A 26,554-nucleotide genomic window follows, 5' to 3' on the forward strand; every position below is an offset into this window, starting at 1 on the left:
AATGCTGAACTCCGCTCTTCTGTGGCATCCACACGCTGCTTGTTTCTCCAGAAGCAGGGTTGCCAAGTCCGCGTTTTTTCCGCCAAATTGGGCTACTTTTTAAGTGTTGCCGCTGTTAACACATTTTGTCCGCGGGTTGGGCTTGGGCAGACGCAGACCTGTGGCATACAGATGATGAATAATGCCTATGAATACAGATTCATATTTTGAATGACTAATGAAATCTGCTGCCACGAGTTTGAGCCCAGCAGAGAGATGCTGGCCTTGTTCAGTACAGTTCTGTATGACAGGGACCAGGGCGAGGGATCTCAACATGTCTGAAAAGAAACTGGACAGCGCTGTAAATAGTTCAAGTTCATGGAGTTTTTTCCAGTTCTTTTTTATGTTGGAGACAACCAGCAGTTTAACAGGTGAGCTGAAATGATTTTCAATTGCCTTTGCCTGGGAAATTGCCTTTAATGTTGATAGTGTTATTTTATAGATAGGCTATTATAGTGCATTTTGCAATTATAGCAATGCTGTTGGACTTTAAAAGCAACATATATGGATTTTTATGGGCATATTTTGAGTTCTGGTATTGGGCTGATTTTTGGGCCCTTTTTATACCCGGTTGGGCGGGTTTGGGGCTGGTTTTGAGTTGCTGTTTGGCTGCTTTTGTCTCACAGACCTGGCAACCCTGCTCCAGAGCGTGGTTGGTTTTTTTTTCAACGTATCTTTGATTGTTGATACTTGCGTGGTCACGTTCTCCAGACGTGTCAAAGCCGTTCAGGCGGTCTAGTATCTCAAGACGTTGGGATTTTAGTTCCAACATTATCTCCTCTAAGGAAGGATGTGCTCCACGTTCTTTAGCGTCTGATTCATCTGGTTGTTCATCGCAGATTTGTTTGTTGGACACTCCTTTGCGTCGTGAGAGAGGTCCTCCTGTAGCCTGCTGATATTCTCTTCTTATACCTTTAACTCTAAGTTAGAGTTAAAATAGAGTAAAACTTAACAATTTGGAGGTAAAAAGGTGAAGTTAAATGCTGAGGGTAAACGGAGCTCTCAGCTCAGGCAGCCACCTTGAATTCTCCCCGCCACTCCAGTGCTCAAAACCAATAACCATTTTTGATTAAGCCACATATGTTTGATTTGATTAAGCCACCCATGTGTTTGTGGCTCAAACTGCCTCTTTTCCTCTCCTGCTGCCTATAATGCTCAGCTTGTCTTGTTGTCACGGTAACAGAGGTGTTCATTCACTTCTATGTTTGGCATTGAGCTCATAGTTAGTGCTGCACTTTACTGACAGCTGTTTCCACTATTCTGTCTCCCTTCATTGTATAAGATAAATGTAGTCCAGTAGCAGACCTCTGCAAACTACAACCTCAGTAATAAACACAGAATTGAAGTGACTCATTCTGCACAATGTCAACACAAACTGATGGAGGAAGAGACACTGAGTGTAGGTTATCATACAGGGTATTAGTTTTGTTATTTTAATGAAAAAGTTCATAATGCCAGGTTGTGGAAGTTCATTACGTCTTGAATAGATTCAGTTGAATTTTTTTCTTTTTAAGGACAAAGTATAAAAACTTAATGCTTTACCTTGACAGTTTCGGCGTGATTCTTCCGCCTTCATTTGTAGATTTGTAGATTTATTTATTTTTAAAAGAAAGAAATGGGACAGTACATGTTAATGCACATATAAATGTAAACACATGAGATTATAACCGTGTGGCTAATTTCCATCTCTAGTCCCAATGGCAGGTTGGTGTTGTACAACGTTCATCAAAAGCGTCACCAGAATGTCGGGTGGTGACGTGCCTTACTTCATAACGCTGATCGCTTCTGACGCTCAAAACATGGCGTAATGATTTCAGTTTGTGTTTCAAACATTTTAATACCACTATACTATGGAAAACCCTGATCATTTTGCACATAATTGTTAAAAATAACAAAAAAAAACAAACAAAAAAAAAAAAACACCTATTCTTGTAAAGTGACTGGTACCAAACTAAAGACAAATTGTAGAAGAGCAACTTAAGTCCTTGGATCTGCTCTTTTAAAAATACTAAATTATTAATTTTAGGCGCTGAATCAACTTTTCCAACCGTTTGTTTGTCGGTGCAAAGACCTGAGAGTAGAATCACTTAAAGCTGCCACTGAGATGATTAGTGATATGATGCTGTTGCCATGGTAATGACTTGATTCTTCTGAATCTCATACACGGCTTTGTCCTTTCCCATGTCAAAATCACCTGGTCTAGCCACTGTATCAAGTGGGTGTGAAGGGAAATGTGAAAGTCCACTGTAAAGGTCAATTAAGGCTCATGCCCTGTGCAGACACTGAGGAGTGCACACCCCCTGACTGTAAATGTTGATGTAGTGATGAAACTTTGATTTGCATGTCAAAGCTCTGCTAATATCCGAGGAAGAAAGTCACTTTGTGGTTTCTGCTGCCGAAGGAAAAGGAAGACACTGAGCAGCTGTTTCAGGACAGGCAGAGCCAAAACCACATGGAACTGGGTAAGCATTTTAGTACTTAGTTTTCCTCTGATTTATGTTCCATTTTATTCATTTATGTCTAATTCCAAGGCTTCACAGATGTCCATGAGATAGGAAGCATCCTTTTTTCACTCTGAAAAAAAAAAAATATAAAAATGTAAAGATGCATTTTAAACTACAACCTTCAACATTCTCATTTCCCAAACCAACCATAACATGACGACTGGCTTCCTATTGACCGTTATGAATAATTTGGATATTTCTGCATGTGCTCTTAAGTTGTATGAAATCCAGAGGTTAAATCACAGTGAATGAACTCATGCAAACCCATCATGCTCATCTTAAGTCTCAGAAATTAGAATCAAATTTGTCCTCCGACTGGAATCAGAGCGCTGCTACATCTCTACTTCTAACAGGCTACCAAAACGTGGTCCAGTCAACTCTCTTACTTCTGAGCTGATCTGACTTTTGTCAACAAGCCCTGGTTTTGCTGTAATTGGCCAGTGGCAATTTAAAGAAATAAAATCAAAAATTAAGCAAAGTCAGCTTTTCTACCTTGTTTTGGACCAAGGGGGAAAAATAAAGTATAAAAGTGCCGTAATTCAACCGTTCCCAAAGCTCAAATGCTCACATTGGAAATGTCACCAAATCCTTAAAACCGAGTAAGGCCTCTTCTCTCTCAGAAAAGAACAGGTTCTTATGCATGTTTTTTTACTAGTAGGCTGGACTTCTGCAATGCTCTGTCTGGAGCTAGAGGAGCTATTTTAAAGTCTCAGCATTGGCTATCAGTTGGCTTTCATACTGATTTTAAAGTGCTTAAAAGAAGGGATGGGGCTGGGGGTCAAGTTTTCCACTTTGGTTTGGACAGAAGAAAAACAAAAAGCAGCCTGACATTCAGCTGTTAGTGTAACTCTCTCTGTTTGCAGAGCCTGTGACGATGTGGTCAGGGCGTACGTGGGCTTTCCTGGCCCTGCTTGTGTCCATTGGTCCCCTGGAGGCAGAAGTGGTGACGTCCATATCGGCCTGTCCACAGTTTTTCCTGGAGGAGACTCCGCCCCGCATCCCGGGCATTTTGGAAGACGGGAAAATCCTGAACCAGAGCCGCTACAAGCCCATTTGTCAGACTTACAACTCAGAAAGAAGGTTTGTGACGCTCTACGACATCAGCAACAAGATTCCAGTGTTTTCCGCCTACAAGTACATTGGGAGCAGTGCAGGAAGACCCACCACACCCTGGCAGATAGAGCCCCAGGTAATTTTTTAATAGACATTACACTGTTTTTTTTTATTGTGAAGAACTGATTGATTGATTGTTTTTTTTTACACTACAAGCACCACAGCTCCCTGACAACTAAAGATCTGTCTGTGCTGCATTATGATGTGAAGGAAAGCATGTCTTAGCTTCAAGAATTCAACGTTACCTAAGGAAGTAATTCATGGAAACTCACAGATTACCTCTTACTGATTACACTGAGCATTTTAAAATACTGCATGAGGCACATTTAGGAAAAACGTGTATCATGAAAATACACAACTTGAAGTATTTAGCAGATTTTGAATACTTATCAAATCCAAGCTTAAACATTGCACAAAAAATAAGATAAAAGACAGATGTGATACTATCATAGTGTGCATGTACATCACAGCTGCACCTATTTTTAAGTAATTATGAATAAATTTGAAATTTGTGAAACTGTTTGTTTTTCCCTGTGATATATAGCTGCCTACAGTACTCAGTAATTTTTTTTTTAAGTTTAGGTTACATTTGACAGTCATGCCCAAATACTTAAAGTGGGTGACCAATTCTACCATGGAGGGAGTTAATAGACCAAACTTGGTGGATGTATCACCAAGCAAAACACCACTATATGAGTAACAATCTGAGCAATCACTTCAATAAAAAAAATCATGTACTAACCTGTCACTTTTTCTCACCACTGATGAACGTGGCTTGAAAGCTGATTTTGGGGGAGTTATTTAACCGTCCTTTGTCCCTGTGAACCATGGAAGCTTTCCGATCAAGAACAACTTCTTATTCATGATATTATTTCTGTTAGGTTTCAGGCTCCTGTCTCAACAGTAAAGATCTGAAGTGCTTCATTCAATATTAATGATGTAGTTATTGCAAGAACACCTTTCCATCAAAATTATCAATTGGAATTCACCTACTCAGTTATGTAATCTGATTACTTTGATGCATTGTTAGAATGTCCACATGTACACACTACGCATTTCTTGATATAGGCCCGGTTTCGCAGACAAGGCTTAAGCCTAGTCCCAGACTAAAATGCTGTTTGAGCTGGCTTAACTTTAAGTAACTTGCACAGACTTATCTTAAAATAGTCATAGATTCAGTCTGTTCTGGATTAAACAAAGCCAATTGCAAGAGGGTGGATTACAGCTACTCTAGAACTAAATTGAAGTTTAAATTAATCCTACAAAGGGTCAGATTTAACTTCGGCTTAGTACTGTTTGTGAAAGGAAGCACAGATGGTTTGGGAGCATGGAGTATTTGGAATATCTAAATGAGGACCGATATTTGCTACAGAGGCCAGACAGACAAATACTTTCACCTTTTGCGGCCTCGCAGTTTCGCGGATTTTTTTTAGTGCAATTTTGCATTTTTTTTTTTTTTTACAGCGCATTGTGTTCTGCGTCCTGATTGGCTAAGGGACTGTAGACCATTGTCAATCAGTCTCCTCCGTGCCGTGTCTCCTGTACAGTACAGAATGCATTCATTCTTTAATACTGGACTTATTTTTCTACGAAGGTTTGAACTTTGAGAGTTTAAACAAGAGAGAAAAGTGAGAAAATGTTCATTCCTGTCTGAGAAAAGTGTATAAAGTGTGTAGTGAGGGGTTTTACAGCCTTAAAACATCTAGAATAATTGCAAAAAAATAAAGCTGACCACTTCGCGGATTTCGCCTATTGTGGGTTATTTTTAGAACGTAACTCCCGCGATAAATGAGGGACCACTGTAATCCATTGAATCAGTTTGATGAAATAACTTTCCGAGACCGCTTTCGTATGTACAAAGAAGATGTACTGGAGATAATTACTTGAGCCTAGACTTTCCTCCATGTCTCAAAGGGGAAGGCCTGTGCCCAGTTCTCTCCAAGTTCTGATCACTTTGAGATTCTTGGCATCTGGAACGTTTCATCGTGAAACTGGTGATTTGTGAGGTGTCAGTGAAGCAACAGTGTGTAGAATAGTTCACAATGTCTGCAGTGCCATTTGTGAACTGAGAAATCTGTACATTAAGTTCCCTGATGAGCAAGCCAACTATAAAGTGCGATTCTATGGATATGGAAACTTCCCAGGAGTGATTGGCTGTATAGATGGATGCCATGTTGGAATCAAGCGTCCACAGGGGCGTCACTAGGTTTTAAGGACAGGGGGGGCTTAGCCCCAGGAGATGCACAGGATGTGAGTGAACGCACGCAAGCACAAAATTTCACAGACAGAAAACAAAGACTGAGAAATTGCTTTTCAACATTTTTGGACAGATTTAACAAAGATACTGTACAGTGTAAAAGTCTTAGGCCACCAAGAGATTTTTTTTTTTTTTTTTTTTTTAACTTCAGTCTATTCTTTAAATTTGGCTAATTTGGCTCATATATATGTCTCTTGGCTCTCTCCACTTTCTAATCTTGACTCTTAAATAAAAGCTAAAGTTAAATAAGTCATATAAGGTGCACCTTGACTGAAATGTTTCATATTCATGAGAAATTTTTGAAAAACAACCCCTTAAATAGTGGCTTCAGGGGACTTTTAAGAGACATAATATCAAAATTTAGACTTAAAACATAATGCATTCAAGTCACTGTATAATCAATTAAGGGTGTATGCTTAATTAGGGTCAATAGGCCTAGTAGGCGGCTCACTGGAATTGAAAGCACTCATGTAGTTCTATCAAAGTCCTTTTAGGCCAAGCCTGTTCACTTGGTGGCCATATTGGTAACGCCTTTTAGGCATCTATTTCAGATCAGTAAGTGCAGGTGCCTGTCAGCATGAATGGAGAATGAGCCCAAACTGCACATAGGAAGGCCATGGCGACAAAGTATACCACACAAATCCTTGTTTAAATCTGAATCTGAATCAGTTGGTGTATGTATCTCCCCATAAAGTTAGAACAAGGCTTAAAAATGCCTTATTTTTCACATTAACCTACTCATTGACAGAGTACATCCTGGCCTGTTTCAATTCCTTCACAATGTGCTCTATGATTTCTTGTGAGACACTACTTATCATTTCATTTTGGGAAGAATGAGAGATAGGTGGTATGTGTCACACTGGATTTCTAACTGAAATCCAGTGTGAATAATTAACAAGTGCTTAAATAACAAGAAGGGGCACTCTCAATTAGTGCAGTTACAAAGTGCATTACAAGAGATCTGTCATTAAATGTTATGTTTATGGCACTTTATTTATTTATTATTGCTGCTATCTGGACTGGATTTCTCCAAACAAAATTTCGTTGTATTGTGATACAATAATAATAAAGATCAATCAGTCAATCAATCAATTAAAAGCAACATGCATCAATATATCATTTCATTTGTCAATATAATACAATGCAATGCAATAATTTCGGATTTGACATTCATTCCGGTTCATTTCAAATCAATATAAGCACCCAGCACCAGACTTTTAAGTCAAAATGCATTCTCAATAAGTAGCGTTAGCCGCGGAGCTAATGGTCCCTTTGAAATATATGGAGACGGCTAGGCTAGCGGCTACAAACATAACAAACAGTCACCAGGTCACTTTTCAGTTTTAGGTGAGAGCACAGAAATGAAAATTACAGAAACTTTCAATGCCACTGTGTGTTTCATCTAGCCAATGACAGGCAGAATAATAAGAATCACTTTATTGTTTTTGTCAACAACAAAATTAGGTAATAAAGTTGGAACACCTTGTTGTCCAGGCCGGGAATCGAACCGCCAGTCTCCTGCATGTCAGGCAGACATACTAATCTTTTTGCCATCGGGATATTACCGATATGTAGTGTGCTGAGTCTGGATATTATTATTAGTATATCATTATTATGTACTGATATTTGTGACACATCAAGGAGCTCCGCTCCCTTTTTTCAGAGCTAAAACAAGTGACAGAAATCAACATCATGCCAACAATTTAATTCACAAGCCAGGTTTTTATTTATTAAAATGGGGAGCACCTAGTTGATAAATTATATAGAGCTTTCTGCTGTTAGCTGGAGGCTGTAGCTAACTAACTGTTACTACCAGCAGTGATAACGACTTACTTTCTTGAAAAACTTGTGCACCGTATTTCCCCAATTAATCGCCCGGCCGCAAATAGCCGCCTGGTTCTTTTAAACGCCCGGGGTCCAAGTTGATTTTGCGTATTAAACGCCCGGGAGATTAATTGGTGAAATACGGTATATCCCTGCTTCATGTTGTCCTAACGCTGCTCTCAGTCGGCTGTGTGCAGCACGTATGCCGTGTATGCCGGCGGGGTGTAAGGTAGCAGTGAAAACGTGGACTGGATTTTCAGTAATGTGGGCGCTGTCTATACAAACAAGTGGAACGGACTGGATAACAAAGCACTGACGGCTCTCTCCACCTTACACTGTGAAGTGAAGGGAAACCAACAGATTTATGATCATATTCAAGTGAATAATGACAGGTTAAATTATTATTTATTTAAATTCATATTCTTGCGTCTTTATATTGATTTTGTCTGCACTTTTTTGTAAAAAAAAAAAAAAAAAAAATTATATATATAAAAAACCCCACCAAATTATTTGGGGGGGCTTAAGAAAATTTTAGGGGGGCTTCAGCCCCCCTAAAATGGGCCTAACGACGCCACTGAGCGTCCATCAACTCCTGATGCTGAGGAGTACAGGAACCGTAAGAACTGGTTTTCCATCAATGCTCAGGCTGTATGCACTCCCAATTTAGAGTTTTCAGACATTGTTGCCCGTTGGAAAGGAGCAACACATGATTCAAGAATTTTTCACAACTCTTCACTGTTTGCTCAGTTCTTCATGTCCACTGTCCAAATGGTCAACATCTGGTATACCATCCAGAGGCTGCTGGTCCTCTATTATTCCAGTCAACAAGTCAGCCAATTCATCAGTCTTGTCTTTACTTGGTGGGGGTCCACCACCAGTAGTAAATCTCTCTCTTCTGGCCTCTGCATTCCTTTTTTTCTAATCTAATTTGATGTTCTTCCACAGAGTCTATGAAGGCAGATATCATTCAGTATAAACAATGTCACAAAACTATATGACATCTGTGATATACAGATCATAATAGACATGTCTCATCTGCAGCTGCTGTACTGCCCTTGTGGTTACATTTTCATTTGCATTGAATTCACTGCAAATGGCAGCCCAAGCACTCCTCTTCTTATGTTCAATAGCAGCAGTATGGCCTTTACTTTCAATAACAGCATGATTTCCAACAATTTGTTTAAGAAGAGTTTTTTCATACTCAGTTCTTTGAGCGTGTTCTTTTAGCTTCAGCCATTGTTTGGTGTCAAAATTCTCTCCAGCAAAGCTGTCCTCAATTCCATTCCAGGTTTTTATGAGCACCAGGCTGTGCTCCCATTTAGGCTGATGAGGTGTTTTCATTTGAGCTTACTCCAGGACTCCACAGTCTGGGACTAACTAAGACAAATGTAAGCCACGCTCATGCAAGACACTTAAATGACCTAGCTTTACTAGTCTGACTTAGGCCTACTCCTGGCTTGATATAAGCCTTGTCTGCGAAACCGGGTCATAGTTTAATAAGTTTTAACTGCTGCTGGTAATGCGGTCTTCTCAGTATCAACATGAAGACTAAATAAAACTCTTTGGGTAGATTACTTTGAGTTACTTGAGTATCTAGAATACCTAAAATATGTACAATTTAAGATTGTTTGATTGATTGATTGATTGATTGATTGTACACTAACACTTAGCCTTCTAACCATTGCAGCTGGAGAACAGTGGAGGCAACATAAACATGGTTCCCTTCGATGACAACATCTACATGAACCAGGCTGGGAACAACGATTACAAAAAACAGTCAGACTTTGATAGGGGCCACATATTCCCAAATTCTCATGCCTTCACTGTGGAAGATAAAAACTCTACCTTCACCCTGACCAACGTTGTTCCACAAGCAAAACGTTTTAACCAGCAAAGCTGGAATAAAATGGAGAGCTGTGTCAAGTGTGTGCTGCAAAAATACTGCATCAACAACAATGCACGTCATGAAGGCTTTGTGGTTACTGGGGCGCAGCCCAGCACCAACAACTTCCTCAACAACAAGATCAACATCCCCTCCATGCTCTGGTCAGCATTTTGCTGCTACAGTTCCAGTTTGAACAGATGGATAGCAAGCGCACACTGGGGTGACAACGTTCCAGATGAACACACCAAGAAATATCTGACGACCAGAACCCTGGAAGAGCTCCATCAAACACTGAGCAGGTTCAACCCAGGATTTGAGGTGTTCCCTCAAACACGTTGTCCTCTTCACACGACTGTTGCTGAGTATTATTCAGCCATTAATGAGGAAAATAATAACTGTGACTGCCCCCCCACTGCTTCAACTATACCTGCCCCTTCCAGTACCACTTCTACAAAGAAACCAAGGAAGAGTAAGATGGATACAAAGACAAAGAAGGGGGGGGCAGGGGCAACAGCTTCAGCAGGAGCAGAAGGAGTAGAAAGAGTAGCAGGAGCAGAAAGAGTAGCAGGAGCAGAAGGAGCAGAAAGAGTAGCAGGAGCAGAAAGAGTAGCAGGAGCAGAAGGAGTAGAAAGAGTAGCAGGAGCAGTAAGAGCAGGAGCAGGAGCAGAAAGAGTAGCAGGAGCAGTAAGAGCAGGAGCAGGAAGAGTAGCAGGAGCAGTAAGAGCAGGAGCAGGAGCAGTAAGAGCAGGAGCAGGGAGAGTAGCAGGAGCAGTAAGAGCAGGAGCAGGAGCAGTAAGAGCAGGAGCAGGGAGAGTAGCAGGAGCAGTAAGAGCAGGAGCAGGAAGAGTAAGAGCAGGAGCAGGAAGAGTAGCAGAAGCAGTAAGAGCAGGAGCAGGAAGAGTAAGAGCAGGAGCAGGGAGAGTAGCAGGAGCAGTAAGAGCAGGAGCAGGAAGAGTAAGAGCAGGAGCAGGAAGAGTAGCAGAAGCAGTAAGAGCAGGAGCAGGAAGAGCAAGAACAGTAAGAGCAGCAGGAGCAGTAAGAGCAGGAGCAGTAAGAGCGGGAGCAGGAGCAGTAAGAGCAGCAGGAGCAGTAAGAGCAGGAGCAGAAAGAGCAGGAGCAGTAGGAGCAGGAGCAGTAGGAGCAGGAGCAGTAAGAGCAGGAGCAGAAAGAGCAGGAGCAGTAGGAGCAGGAGCAGTAGGAGCAGGAGCAGCAGTATGAGCAGTAGGAGCGGCAGAAGCAGCAGGAGCAGTCATCATTCCACCAATAATTACATTCCTAGAAAGCATTCCCACCACCACTGCTGCCATCACATCAAGTATTCTCAGAACTGCTGCTATCAGGTCAAGTAATTCTTTAACTACTGCCGTCACCACTACCAGCATTCCTACCACTACCAGCATTCCCATCACTACCAGCATTCCCACAACTACCAGCAGTCCCATCACTACCAGCATTCCCACCACTACCAGCAGTCCCATCACTACCAGCATTCCCATCACTACCAGCAGTCCCATCACTACCAGCATTCCCATCACTACCAGCATTCCCATCACTACCAGCATTCCCATCACTACCAGCATTCCCACAACTACCAGCAGTCCCATCACTACCAGCATTCCCACGACTACCAGCAGTCCCATCACTACCAGCATTCCCACGACTACTAGCATTCCCACTACTACCAGCATTCCCACCAAAGTGGTTGAGGTAATGCTTGTTTTGACATGCTCACTTTAGTTAATATCAGAATATATCAGGAGAGTCAGAGTTTAGGTTCAGACAAAACATTTAGGTTCAGACAAACACATTAGTTTACATGATTAACAAACATGTATAACAACTTGAATCATAATGTTGTTCATGTTAATTTAACATGAAATCATCTTTGTTTATGTTGTTATTTGTTTAATTCATGTTAGCAACACACTGCAACGTGTTACTGCCAAAAAACATCTGTATTTGACATGTTGACTTACATTTTATTTTGCATCTTTTTGTCAAAGCGGTTATGCAGTGAATAGAATTGAAACCATTCAACATGTGTTTATCAGCTGCAAAGGGACATGGGGAGATGCCATATGTAAAATTAAAAAAAATATATCTTTCATCTCAAAAGTCTATTTTTGTGTTGATGAATGTCCTTTGTTAAAGGAATACTCTTTTTTTTTTTTTTTTTTTGGCAAAATCCCATTTTCCTGTCTTCTCCAGACTGAGACCAGATGTTGGACACCATTTTCACCTCTGTATGTCCAGTGGTTCACTTCCTATGGGTAGCATTTTCCTGTTAGCTTAGCATAATCAATCAATATCCCCAAGGGGACAAATAAATGCATAATCAATCATAATCAATCAATTGTAAAGACTTGAAGTCTATGGGAGTCGTTAGCAAGGCTCTGTCAAAGTGAAAGAATAAACCTTCCAGCAGCTCTGAAGTTGTCTGATTTACATAGTGAGTCATGAGGATTTGAAATACTAACAACTACTGGCTAACTACTCCCATAGACTTCAAGTCTTTATGCTAAGCTAACATGAAATGCTACCCATAGTAACCAATCTACTGGACGACCAGAGGTGAAGATGGTGTCCAACATGATGTCTCAGTCTGTCTCAGTCTGGAGAAGTCAGGGAAAGGGGATTATGCCCAAAAGGTTGGAATATTCCTTTAAAGTTGTGCTGCTGTGCTGTATGGTGCCTGCACATGGCCAAAAGACATAAAGCCACAAAGGGCTGCAGCCCCACCTAGTGGCAAAGTCACACTACATCACTTATTCTCATTTTACCATTTATTTGTGTCACATGTATTCGGCCCAAAAGTCTCTTTCACATTTCAGAGAAAATGCAGAAGTTGTGGAGCGACTCCTTCAGCAAGGACAGTAAATACACAGAACAACTTTAAATGCAGAATTATGATTTTATTTAAAGATGCTCAAGTAATATGAATGAATAAAGGATTTTTAAAAATTTTAAAAAGCAGGGGATTACAAGACCCCGCTATTAATAATCAACAACAACAAAAAGAGGAACTTCCTTCAATGATAACAAACATTCAAATATTCATAGAGCAGCAGCAATAACATTATATATCCATATACACCGTTTCAAATGCAGCTTCAAATCAGAATCACACAGAATTAAGCAGATTAAAGCTTATGTTCTATCCTTATGGATATATATCACCTGTTTGAGTATTACAGATTATGTGAATGGAATAATAATCACAAATTATTAAACACAAATCTAGAAAAAATAAATAAAGGTTGAAGGCTGAATCGGATCAAAAAGGGTCTGGGAGGAATCTGACGTCATAAATCAGCTTACAGGTTATCAAACAAGCCTCTGGGAGTTAAATTATCTAAAAGAAAATTTATATTTTCCTGTTATAAAAGTATTTCTGATTTCTGATTCTGATAAAAACTGCCATGTTTACTGATATTTGGCCCTCTTGATCACATGTTTCACATGATTATGATCACTTGGTGGTTTGTGTTTAGGTAGCTAATGTTAGCCAGATAATATTCCCTAGTTGTACTTCAGTTTTTGTTAAACATTAAGCTGCTACTGCTTTTTATTTTTTCTTCTTAACCATAACCCGATCTGTGGTGAAACTACAGATGAAATGGTGCTCGCTCAAAAACATAAAATATGAAACAGGAACAAAATCAAAGAACAGAAACAAGCCAGTAACCACACAAAATTAGCTTGTGCGATCTTTGAAAATAAAAAATAAAAGTATGCATGCCAAGCTTCTTTTAAAAATCACCTGCACTTTGCTGTTAATCTGTCTATTTAAGTTAAAACCCAAAACCCAATCACAAGCAAAATAAAATAAAATAAGCTGACAATCACATCTGGCAATTACCCCAAAAGTAAAATTAGATCCTTAATTGCCTAACAAGGCCAAAACCATCCTTATGAGTTTATAATTTCAGCCCTTTTTTATTTTTTAGTATGTGCACCTTATTTTTTTATTATTATTATTATTATTATTATTATTATTATTTATTTATTTATTTATTTATTTATTTATTTTTTTTTACATATTTTGTTACTTGGAGATTCTGGACAGTATTTGTCATCGCTGCAATAATAATAAACATGCTGCATTAGCAGAAAGCAAGTATTTGTCTACTCCCATGTTGATCTGAGGATTAAAAACTTGAAAAATATCTGTTTAAGGTAGATTTAGAACAGATCAAAAATATGCGATTAATATGCGATTAATCATGATTAACTGTGGACAATCATGCGATTAATCTAATTAAATATTTTAATCGATCCACAGCTCTAAAAAGTATACATGCCAAGCTTCTTTTAAAAATCACCTGCACTTTGCTGTTAACCTGTCTGTTTAAGTTTATTTTATTAAATTTATTTTAAACCTAAATTAATCCAAAACCCAATCACAAGCAAAATAAAATAAATTAAGCTGACAATTATATCTGGCAATTACCCCAAAACTAAAATTAGATCCTTAATTGCCTAACTAGGCCAAAACCATCCTTATCCTAACCTGAACCTGTTTAGAATAGAATTGGCAACATGTAAAGACTAAGGGGACGAGGTGACCCCATAAGGCTGGATGAAGTCTGCGACCCCCTGCCACCCAGTACCAGGTATCAGGGGTTGCCAGTGGTTTCCCATTAACTCAAAGCTGTTAACATGTCGAGGTGTGTTGTTCTTCAGGGTCGTGGTATTTAAGTAACAGACAAGGGCCAGAGCCTTTTCTTTTCACCTGTACTACTGAAATCAGAGACTTATGTGGTTATATGGCTTGGTGGACTTGTTGCAAATATGTTGTTTTACCTTGAAATATGTCCCGGTGTCGCTCTAGATATTCACTCGCCATCGTCTTTTCAGTTGCTCATCAATCGGGAAGCAGTGAAATGACAACAATTTGAGAGATTCCCTACGTTTATAAAAGATACAAGCTGGAACACAGCAGTATGACATGGTGACAGCATTTGAGTTTCCCACCCACAGCATGACATCGGGAAATTGGCCGCCATGTGATTATGGTCTTTTTGCTGCCTGACATGCTGGAAAATTAGTTGGCATCCACATGCTCCTTTGTGCCGGCAGGGATGCCCCTGATGTCTTAACATCATCTGTCAAAACATCTATGTCTTTGTAAAATAAACAGTTAAATGTTTAACAGTTCCCTGTGTGTATCATGAAAAAGGTGATGTAGTTATACTCAGATAATAAAAAATGTCATCGTAAGCAAGCTTTGTAACCGTTTCATCACCATGCACTATGCACCACCATCATGTACCAGGCATCCTCTAAATAACGGGTTGGAGCGTTTTCATGCCATCCATCTTCTGGTTTTTGCTGCTGCCCTTTAATGACACCATGTTTTCTATCACGATGACAGCGCCAACAACAAAACATGCAGCACAAAACAAAAATCATCACACACACAAATACTATTCCCACATGAACTATGGGGAAATTCGGTTCTTTAAGAAAAGAGGAGGTTGGAGCAGAAGAAACGCTAATAAATAACGCTAACTGGAACTGTAGCAGCAAATGCTGACCAGAGCATGGAGGGGATGTTGATCTTGTTGTTGAGGAAGTTGTTGGTGCTGGGCTGCGCCCCAGTAACCACAAAGCCTTCATGAAGTTCATTGTTGTCGATGCAGTATTTTTCCAACACACACTTGACGCAGCTCTCCGTTTTACTCCAGCTGTTGTTGTTAAAACTTCCTGCTTGTGGAACAATGTTGGTCAGGGTGAAGGTAGATTTTTTATCATCCATAGTGAAGGCATGAGAACTTGGGAATAAGTGGCCCCTATCAAGGTCTAGCTGGTTTTCGTAATCGTTGTTCCCAGCCTGGTTCATGTAGACCGCATTGCTTTCGTCTGTCATTTCGTCCTCAAGCTGAAAAAGAAGGGTATGTGTCAGGGGTATAGGGCAGGTAGTGAATTAAAATGAGTGTTCAATAAACAACTTGCTTTACAAATTTATTGTATTTAAAATTACTTATTATGATTACTTTTATTATTATTATTATTATTATTTATATATTTATACGCTACCAGTCAAAAGTTTGGACACACCTTCTCATTTAATGTTTTTTGTTTATTTTCATGACTATTTACATTGTAAATTCTCACTGAAGGCATCAGAACTATGAATGAACACATATGGAAATATGTAGTAAATAAAAAAGTGTGAAATAACTGAAAACATGTTTTATATTCTAGTTTCTTCAAAATAGCCACCCTTTGCTCTGATTACTGCTTTGCACACTCTTGGCATTCTCTCGATGAGCTTCAAGAGGTAGTCACCTGAAATGGTTTTCCAACAGTCTTGAAGGAGTTCCCAGAGGTGTTTAGCACTTGTTGGCCCCTTTGCCTTCACTCTGCGGTCCAGCTCACCCCAAACCATCTGGATTGGGTTCAGGTCCGGTGACTGTGGAGGCCAGGTCATCTGTCAATGCCAAGAGTGTGCAAAGCAGTAATCAGAGCAAAGGGTGGCTATTTTGAAGAAACTAGAATATAAAACATGTTTTCAATTATTTCACCTTTTTTTGTTAAGTACATAACTCCACGTGTTCATTCATAGTTTTGATGCCTTCAGTTAGAATCTACAATGTAAATAGTCATGAAAATAAAGAAAACGCATTGAATGAGAAGGTGTGTCCAAACTTTTGGCCTGTACTGTACATATATATATATATATATATATATATATATATATAAAATACAGAGAAGTGCAGAGTACATCCAAGGGCAGAGGACGTCCCTCGAGTCAACCCAGCTGATTTCTAATAACACACAAACAGGAGGTCATGTGTTCCTTATTCAGAACCCCCCCCCCCCCTCCAAAAAAAAACAAAACAACAAATGAACAACATAATGAGCAGATCCTGGCCAGCAGCTGTCCTGAGATCAGTCTGGGTTCTTGACAGTCCATTCAGTTGTCTCAGGAATTGTTTAAGCTTGTTGCAAAAAAACACAGAAAATCAAACCCACTGTGAAAGCTTTGATGACGGACGAATGTGTCAGAGTCGAACATGATTGACACAATATGAGGTCCTATTTATGTTTATGCAGCAACGACACTAAACACTGCATACACACTTTGATTTTAGCTTAGTGTTGTGAGAACACAATATCATTTCAGTTGGTTTACTTTTTTTTTTTTTTTTTAATAAATCCTAGTCTTTATTTTTATTTCAGTTCACTGAAATGTTTTTATATATATATATATATATATATTCAGCCTTAGTTTTTAGTATGGTTTTAGTGGACTATAATGACCTTGTTTCAGAGAGTAGATAATTCTTTTACAAAGTACTGGAAACAGGCTTGTGAGTTTTACTTTGACCAAATTATAGACAAGAAATGAAACCTGATTGACTCAGCAGGGAGATGCTGAGAAGTCAGAGAATTCACAGAATAATTGTTTAGAGAAGTGAAAGTATTTGCTATATGGGGGTAATAACGTGGGAACATTTTCAAATGTCTGACGCTTAGACAGATTTTACTGACCACAATAACCATTTCGGATTAAGCCACAGATGTTTGATTTGATTAAGCCACCCAAGTTTTTGTGGCTCAAACTGCCTCTTTTCCTCTCCTGCTGCCTATAATGCTCAGCTTGTCTTGTTGTCACGGTAACAGAGGTGTTCATTCACTTCTGTGTTTGGCATTGAGCTCATAGTTAGTGCTGCACTTTACTGACAGCTGTTTCCACTATTCTGTCCCCCCACATTGGATATAAATAGGGGAGGACAAAAAAAACAGAAACACCTCTCAGTGTAATGCAGTCCAGTAGCAGACCTCTGCAAACTACAACCTCGGTAATAAACACAGAATTAAATTTACAGTGAGTATGAGTGTAGGTTATCATACAGGGTATTAGTTTTATTATTTTAATGAAAATCCGTTCATAATGCTGATCGTTTCTGACGCTCAAAACATGGCATAATGATTTCAATGTGTGTTTCAAACATTTTAATACCTCTTTAATATGAAAAACCCTGATCATTTCGCACATAATTGTGGAAAAACAAAAAAACAAACAAACAACACTTACTCTTGTAAAGTGACTGGTACCAAACCAAAGACAAATTGTAGAAGAGCAACTTAAGTTCTTGGATCTGCTCTTTTAAAAATACTAAATTATTAATTTTAGGCGCTGAATCAACTTTTCCAACCCTTTGTTTGTCGGTGCAAAGACCTGAGAGTAAAATCACTCAAAGCTGCCACTGAGATGATCAGTGATATGATGCTGTTGCCATGGTAATGACTTGATTCTTCTGAATCTCATACACGGCTTTGTCCTTTCCCATGTCAAAATCACCTGGTCTAGCCACTGTATCAAGTGGTGGTAAAGGGAAGTGTGAATGTCTACTGTAAAGGTCAATTAAGGCTCATGCCCTGTGCAGACACTGAGAAGTGCACACCCCCTGACTGTAAATGTTGATGTGCTGGTGAAACTTTGATTTGCATGTCAAAGCTCTGCTAATATCCAAGGAAGAAAGTCACTTTGTGGTTTCTGCTGCCGAAGGAAAAGGAAGACACTGAGCAGCTGTTTCAGGACAGGCAGAGCCAAAACCACATGGAACTGGGTAAGCATTTTAGTATTTAGTTTCCCTCTGATTTAAGTTCCATTTTATTCATTTTTGTCTAATTCCAAGGCTTCATGGATGTCCATGAGATAGGAAGCATCCTTTTTTCACTCTGAAAAAAAAAAAATAATAAAAACGTAAAGATGCATTTTAAACTATAACCTTCAACATTCTCATTTCCCAAACCAACCATAACATGACGACCGGCTTCCTATTGACCGTTATGAATAATTTGGATATTTCTGCATGTGCTCTTAAGTTGAGTATGAGCTCCAGAGGTTAAATCACAGTGAATGAACTCATGCAAACCCATCATGCTCAGCTTAAGTCTCAGAAACTAGAACCAAATTTGTCCTCCGACTGGAATCAGAGCGCTGCTACATCTTTACTTTTAACAGGCTACCAAAACGTGATCCAGTCAACTCTCTTACTTCTGAGCTGATCTGACTTTTGTCAACAAACTCTGGTTTTCCTGTAATTGGCCAGTGGAAATTTAAAGAAAGAAAACCAAAAATTAAGTAAACTCAGCTTTTCTACCTTGTTTAGGACTAAGGAGGGGGGGGGGGGGGGGGGGGGGGGGGGGGGGGATGAAGTATCGAAGTGCCGTAATTCAACTGTTCCCAAAGCTCAAATGCTCACCAAATCCTTAAAACCGAGTAAGGCCTCTTCTCTCTCAGAAAAGAACAGGTTCTTATGCATGTTTTTTTACTAGTAGACTGGACTTCTGCAATGCTCTGTCTGGAGCTAGAGGAGCTATTTTAAAGTCTCAGCATTGGCTATCAGTCGGCTTTCATACTGATTTTAAAGTGCTTAAAAGAAGGGATGGAGGGTCAAGTTTTCCACGTTGGTTTGGACAGAAGAAAAACAAAAAGCAGCCTGACATTCAGCTGTTAGTGTAACTCTCTCTGTTTGCAGAGCCTGTGACGATGTGGTCAGGGCGTACGTGGGCTTTCCTGGCCCTGCTTGTGTCCATTGGTCCTCTGGAGGCGAAAGTGGTGACGTCCATATCGGACTGTGCACAGTTTTTCCTGGATAAGATTCCACCCCACATCCCGGGCATTTTGAAAGACGGGAAAATCCTGGACCAGAACCGCTACAAGCCCATTTGTCAGACTTACAACTTTACAAGAAGGTTTGTGACGCTCTACGACATCAACAACAAGATTCCAGTGTTTTCCGCCTACAAGTACATTGGGAACCGTACAGGAAGACCCAAACAAAACTGGAGGATAGAGCTACAGGTAATTTTTTCTCTCTCTGACTCATAAAAGTTATTCAGAAGAAAACATCCACTGTATTATACTTTTTGTGAGCAGCTGACTGTTGCATAAGCAAGGCAAGGCCACTTTATTTACAGTGCTGTGAAAAAGTATTTGCCCCCTTCCTGATTTCTTATTTTTCTGCATATTTGTCACACTTAAATGTTTCGGATCATCAAACAAATTTTAATATTAGACAAAGATAACCAGAGTAAATACAAAATACAGTTTTTAAATGATGATTTCATTTATTAATGGAAAAAAGGTATCCAAACCTACCTGACCCTATGTGAAAAAGTAAGTGCCCCCCTAACCCTAATAAGTGGTTGTGCCACCCTTGGCAGCAACAACTGCAATCAAGCATTTGCGATAACTGGCAATGAGTCTTTTAAATCACTGTGGAGGAATTTTGGCCCACTCTTCTTTACAGAAATGCTTTAATTCAGTCAAATTGGAGGGTGTTCGAGCATGAAAGGCCTGTTTAAGGTCATGCCACAGTATCTCAGTTGGATTTAAGTCTGGACTTTGACTGAGCCACTCCAAAACCATCATTTTTTTTTAAAGCCATTAAGAGGTGGACTTGCTGGTGTGTTTTGGATCATTGTCCTGCTGCAGAACCCAAGTGCGCTTGAGTTTGAGGTCATGAACTGATGGCCGGACATTGTCCTTCAGGATTTTTGGGTAGAGAGCAGAATTCATGGTTCCATCAATTATGGCAAGTCGTCCAGGTCCTCAAGCAGCAAAGCAGCCCCAGACCATCACAATACCACAACCATGTTTGACTGTTGGTATGATGTTCTTTTCATGAAATGCTGTGTTAGTTTTATGCCAGATGTAACAGGATGCACACCTTCCAAAAAGTTCAACCTTTGTCTCGTCAGTCCACAGAGTGTTTTCCCAAAAGTCTTGGGGATCATCAAGATGTTTTCTGGCAAATGTGAGACGAGCCTTTGTGTTCTTTTTGGTCAGCAGTGGTTTTCGCCTTGGAACTCTCCCATGGATGCCATTTTTGCCCAGTCTCGTTCTTACTGTTGAATTATGGACACTGACCTTCACTGAGGCAAGTGAGGCCTGCACTTCTTTACATGTTGTTTTGGCTTCTTTCGTGACCTCTTTTTTTCTTTTTGTAGATGAGTCGTAGCTGCACTCTTGGGGTTATTTTGGTCGGCCAGCCACCCCTGGGAAGGTTCACCACTGTTCCAAGTTTTCTCCATTTGTGGATAATGGCTCTCACTGTGGTTCACTGGAGTCAAAAAGCCTTAGAAGTGGCTTTGTAACCCTTTCCAGACTGATAGATGTCAGTGACTTTGTTTCTCATCTGTTGTTGAATTTCTTGAGATCGCAGCATGATGTGTTGCTTTTTGAGATCTTTTATCCTACTTCACTTTGTCAGACAGGTTCTATTTAGGTGATTTCTTGATTCAACAGGTCTGGCAGTAATCAGGCCTGCGTGTGGCTTGTGAAATTGAACTCAGCTTTCCAAAAACATTTGGTCAATCACAGTTAATTTATGATTTAACAAGGGGGGGCAATTACTCTTTCACATAGGGCCAGGCAGGTTTTGATAGCCTTTTTACCTTAATAAATGAAATCATCATTTAAAAACTGTATTTTATATTTACTCTGGTTATCTCTGTCTAATATCAAAATTTGTTTGATGATCTGAAACATTTAAGTGTGACAATGCAAAAAAATCAAGAAATCCGGAAGGGGGCAAATACTTTTTCACAGTACTGTATATAGCACGTTTCATACGCACAGCTTGTTCAAAGTTCTTTAAAGAATAAAAATATACAATAAAATCACAGATACAGAAAATAATTCAAGAGTACAAAAGTTTTATATCAAGGGAGAATTGGCAGTGCAAAATGAGTTTTACGTTTACATTTAAAAATAGTCAGAGGCTATCCCATGATGAGAAAGCACTGCTTCCATGTCTTGTTCCGACTCTTGAAAAGCCAGAGGACCAGTCGTAGATCACCTGAGTGTCCCACGTGACCAGAGGGTCCTTGAAGGTTCATATGGCACAAACATGTCAGATATATTTAGGCCAAAAACCACCAAGTGATTCGTAGACAACAGAGTACGTGAGCGGTTCGGAGCGGAAGAAATATGCCCCTTTTCCACTAGTACCTACTCAGCTCGACTTGGCTCGACTCTACTCGGTTTAAGAGCTTTTCCATTAGGTGGCAGTACCTGCTAGCAGGTCCCATTTTGGGACCTACTCAGCCGGGGTTCCAAGCGAGCTGAGTCGAGCTGAAAATGTGACGTAAACGCCGTGCAGGCAACTGATTGGACAGGGAGTGACGAGAGCGACTCCCGCACGAAAACAAAACCCGACATTAAAAAAAAAAAAAGGCTACAGCGGCTGTGCGCATTGATCGTCAGTGAAGTTGTCAAAGTCGGAAAATGGCAAGCAAACCGCGACCGCGGTCAAATAAAGACGTGGAGACTTTTCTGAGCTTGGTGGCGGCCCAAAGAATCCAGAGGGAGCTGGACGGTGCGCCACCTTGCTGTGACGACTCCACCCACGGCGAGGTGCGACTCAACTGTAATGGAAAACCACCTAAACCGTGTCGAGGCGAGTAGAGTCGAGCCGAGTCGAGCTGAGTAGATACTAATGGAAAAGGGCCAATAGTCTCACCAAACTCACGCAGTAACGGCAATTCGCTCGCACCGCCCCGCTCCAACCATCCCTGTGGCCCGCACCTCGCACCGAATTGCTCACCCCAATTCCTCTAAACACCGCTCCACTCCGCTCTGCAATCGCTCCGCTCATATTACTATTAATGATGATTCTGGGTTCCAGTACAACAGGTGAACAGGCAGTCAACAATAGGCTAACCCATAGCTAACTTAGCCCGCCCACACAAGCTGCACAACAACATAAAACAAGTGACGTCTACGTTAACGTTAGCTAACGTTACCATGGTTACAATAAGGCTAACAGTTACCGGTATTCCAACAAGACCATCAGATAACGTTAGCATGACAACACATAACTTACCTGTTCCGCAGGTGAATCTGTGATGTGTCTGTGATCTGTGCTCTGCGAGGTCCCCGCCTCGGTGCTAACAAACAAAAGTCTAACTAATAATCCAGTCCAGTCCACTGCTAATAAAACAAACCTGGACTCAGTCATCGAGCTCCAGCGCTTATGAGAGAAGTCCTGAATCACCCAACTTATTAGCTAGCTTAGCTAGGACTACCGGTAGCAGTACAGCTGAGGCCTGTATCACGAAGCAAGCTCAGTTTTCCCTGGATCTCTCAGACCTAACCGGCTACACTAATGGAGATCATGGTGATCAGGGATAAGCGGTATCACCACGCTGGTTATCAACTCGCTCAGTCGATCCAGGTTTGCCTCATCAAGAGCTGTGAACGCGCACGTATAAGGGGCGGAGTCTGAGGCAGCAGACCAATCACAAACATGAGCAACAAGGAAAAACACAGCGTGTTTCACGGCGGATGAGCAGCGTGTTATACTGGAAGAGTATGAGGAGGGAAAACAAAATTGACATAGTACATTTATATAGTAGCCTAGCGTTACAGACTCGGAACACAACTGCTGACTTGACAGTGGATTATAAAGCTTTTGGATGGCATTACCACCTACTGGCCAAACGGAACAGTCAGGTAAGTTTCAATTGTCTAACATTAGATGTTCAAGTTATTGAAAAGAATAACGTCCGCTCTTGCTCTGTTGTGGATCAATATCTATAGATGGCGTGGTGGCTGGTGGCCTACTACAGTAGGCTTTCTTCTTGACAGATAGCTCTGGCAGAGAAACACTAGGCCTAGCGTTCAGGATTAGCAGGGTTTTTCCTGCATATAAAATTACGAGGCGGCTGCCTCAGCCTAATTTCATGCCGCCCCGGCTCTCAGAACTCTGACTTCGGCAAAATTGTTATTTTCTGACAAGCGTTGTGGTAGATGGATGTCATTTTAACTGCAGTTGCAGCATTGCGCCGATGTGGTGGCGCTGTATCAACAAGAGTGCACTGGAAGTCGCTGCCAAAACTGCCAAAGAGGAAGAACAGAGCCGCGAAATTCCCTTCCTGGAGGATTTTCTTTTGTATTTCAATTTCTTTCACTAGTGTGTGTGTTAATCAGCATCCTGGTAGTGGAAGTGAAAATGCAGCTTAGTTTGACTGCTATATGATGGTATACGACGAGCTGCCGATCTGTGCGGCGTGTGTTTGCGGGGAGTATTTGCCCGCTCACATGTGAATTAAAGGATCTTGTCAAACCAACCGACCTCTCTCAAATTTCCACTTTCCCAGCCATCCTCTTAGCTAGCTGTTTGTTTTTAAAACACAGTTCACTAAGTTCAGTAAGTAAAAAAAAAAAAAAAAAAAAAACTGCCAGTGGAACAAGGAAAAATGATCTTGAAACAAGTGAAAGTGGTCTAAAAACAAGTTATTTTTTCGGCGACTGTCTTATTTTACCGGGATTTCCAGGCTACAGCAGCGCACTGACATAGATTGTGTAACAATATGAAGAGTGGCCACTCTGCTCTATTTTCACTGGCTAACAGCAGCACACTGGCTTAGCTTGTCTATTCATAGAAGAGTATCACTTTGGCTTATTTTTCAATCTATGTTGTAACATGCATATTACTGCTCATTCATTGGTAGTTGAATTGTTAGGTCTGTTTGAAGCAATTTACATTCTTAAAACAGATAATAATTTAACATATTGTTAAATTATTGGAGTCAAGCTCATAAACATACACTAACACTACATACGAAGTGTCTGAGCAACATATCCTCTGTGCTACAAAAGATCCGTGGTAAAAACTAAGCCCCCCCCCGCATGATCAGGATGGTACCACCTCTGCCTCGATTTGAGCCAGGAAAAACCCTGATTAGGCAGCTAAGTTTATAGATTTCTAGCAACTTGGCAGTTTGAAATGGATGATAAAAAGCGCTTACAAAACTTGCAAGAATATATATATATATATATATATATATATATATATATATATGTGTATATAGGCAGGGAGCAGGGGTAATTCACCACTCGCTCCGCACCGGAGCGATGGAACGGCAATAAAGAAACCCGCACCACCGCACCGCGTTAAATAACGATGCACCGCTCCTCACTCGCTCCAGCTCCGCACCGCTCATGTACTCTGGTAGACAAGCACCAAATTTTAAAATAAATTCTCTGGTTGATTGGTAACCAGTGCTGGCTGGGCCAGACTTCCATTGGGCTAACTGGGGCTGCAGTCTGTGGCCCCAATAATCATTAATTTTAAGAGTATAAATATTTACTGCTATTTGTTTTTCAAAGTAATTCCAGCTGTTGGATTGGCTGAGGCCCTGTTAAATAAAGAAAACAATAAAAATAAATACGCATTAGGCCTAACAACATTATCACACAGACAACAGGTAGAGGACATGGGTAAGATATCCACAATTTTTTTTTTTTTTTTCGCAAAACATTCTGATGTCACAGCTAAGCTGACCACCACTGTAAAATATATTGTAAACTGTGTTTTAGAAAAGCACTGTATCTCCATGGTTCAGCAGCAACTGTTTTTAAATATTATTCAATCTTACTTTGCTTAGCCGTGGGCACCCTGTATTTTTTCTCCTTTCTCAAACCTGTAATCAGATTACTTTGAGTAATTTAAATACAATAAATTTGTAAAATGAGTTATTATTTATTTTAATACACTACCTGCCCTATACCCCTGACACATACCCTTCTTTTTCAGCTTGAGGTCGAAATGACAGACCAAAGCAATGCGGTCTACATGAACCAGGCTGGGAACAACGATTACAAAAACCAGCTAGACCTTGATAGGGGCCACTTATTCCCAAGTTCTCATGCCTTCACTACGGATGATAAAAAATCTACCTTCACCCTGACCAACATTGTTCCACAAGCAGGAAGTTTTAACAAGAACAGCTGGAGTAAAATGGAGAGCTGCGTCAAGTGTGTGCTGCAGAAATACTGCATCAACAACAATGAACTTCATGAAGGCTTTGTGGTTACTGGGGCGCAGCCCAGCACCAACAACTTCCTCAACAACAAGATCAACATCCCCTCCATGCTCTGGTCAGCATTTTGCTGCTACAGTTCCAGTTTGAACAGATGGATAGCAAGCGCACACTGGGGTGACAACGTTCCAGATGAACACACCAATAAATATCTGACGACCAGAACCCTGGAAGAGCTCCATCAAACACTGAGCAGGTTCAACCCAGGATTTGAGGTGTTCCCTCAAATACATTGTCCTCTTAACACGACTGTTGCTGAGTTTTATTCAGCCATTAATGAGGAAAATAATAACTGCAAATGCCCCCCCCACTGCTTCAACTATGTCTGCCCCTTCCACAACCACCTCTGCCCTTTTGTCTACTGCTTCTATCAGCATGAGCATTTCTTCAACTAATGCTGCCACCACTAACAGCATTCCCACAGCTAGCAGTTTCACAACTTCTAACGCTCCTACAACTACTGCTGCCACTTCTTCCCCTCTTTTGCTGTCTCCCTCCCACCCCCCTCCTTTTTCTCCAACCATTTTTATCCATCCTGAACCTTCAAAGTCCTCCAGCCATCGCTTTTCTCTTGTATCAGTGTCCATTGTCCACCATTACCAGACCTTGCTGGCCTACCACCGCATGCTTTACCACTACCTGAACAACACCTAGGTGGCATTTGGAGACTGCTGTGTCCTCTAATGCCAAAGCATTCATAATGTGCATCGGTGACGCACACAAAAAATCAATGGCATGAAATGAACAGCTATTATGGCTTATTTAGCGTCATCTTAAAGATCCTCCTACCCAGTTATATATCATTTATATCTGATGTATTGTAAATTTTTTTACACACTCTCTCTCTCTCTCTCTTTCTTTCTCTCTCTCTCTCTCTCTCTCTCTCTCTCAACTTTTCTTGCCTTGTCAATCAAAGTGGTTGAGGTAATGCTTGTTTTGCCATGCTCACTTTAGTTAATATCAGAATATATCAGGAGAGTCAGAGTTTAGGTTCAGGCAAAACATTGTCATTAATCATGTATGTATTTTTTAATAGCATACTTCATGTGAACTCATCTTTGTTAATGTCACATGCTTAATTCATGT

At 40.5% G+C, this 26,554-nt stretch overlaps 1 protein-coding gene across 1 annotated transcript; it reads left to right on the forward strand.

Annotated features, from left to right (window-relative positions):
* Positions 1-2,412: 2,412 nt before the first annotated feature.
* Positions 2,413-25,863, forward strand: LOC115377011 (endonuclease domain-containing 1 protein-like). Its single transcript, XM_030076865.1, has 4 exons — positions 2,413-2,501; positions 3,407-3,623; positions 19,334-19,442; positions 25,183-25,863. Exons 1-4 carry the CDS (start codon positions 2,492-2,494, stop codon positions 25,861-25,863), a joined length of 1,017 nt encoding a protein of 338 aa, XP_029932725.1. The 5' UTR covers positions 2,413-2,491.
* The last annotated feature ends 691 nt before the right edge of the window (positions 25,864-26,554 follow it).

Source organism: Myripristis murdjan, chromosome 18 (assembly GCF_902150065.1).
Source record: "Myripristis murdjan chromosome 18, fMyrMur1.1, whole genome shotgun sequence".
Lineage (NCBI taxonomy): Eukaryota > Metazoa > Chordata > Actinopteri > Holocentriformes > Holocentridae > Myripristis > Myripristis murdjan.

What these genes read in the sequence shown, in the direction of transcription:
- LOC115377011 (XM_030076865.1), top strand. An exon ending in ACTTACAACTCAGAAAGAAG is followed by an intron (nt 3,624 to 19,333) that starts GTTTGTGACGCT and finishes CTTTACAAGAAG; the next exon opens with GTTTGTGACGCTCTACGACA. An exon ending in ACTGGAGGATAGAGCTACAG is followed by an intron (nt 19,443 to 25,182) that starts GTAATTTTTTCT and finishes CTTCTTTTTCAG; the next exon opens with CTTGAGGTCGAAATGACAGA.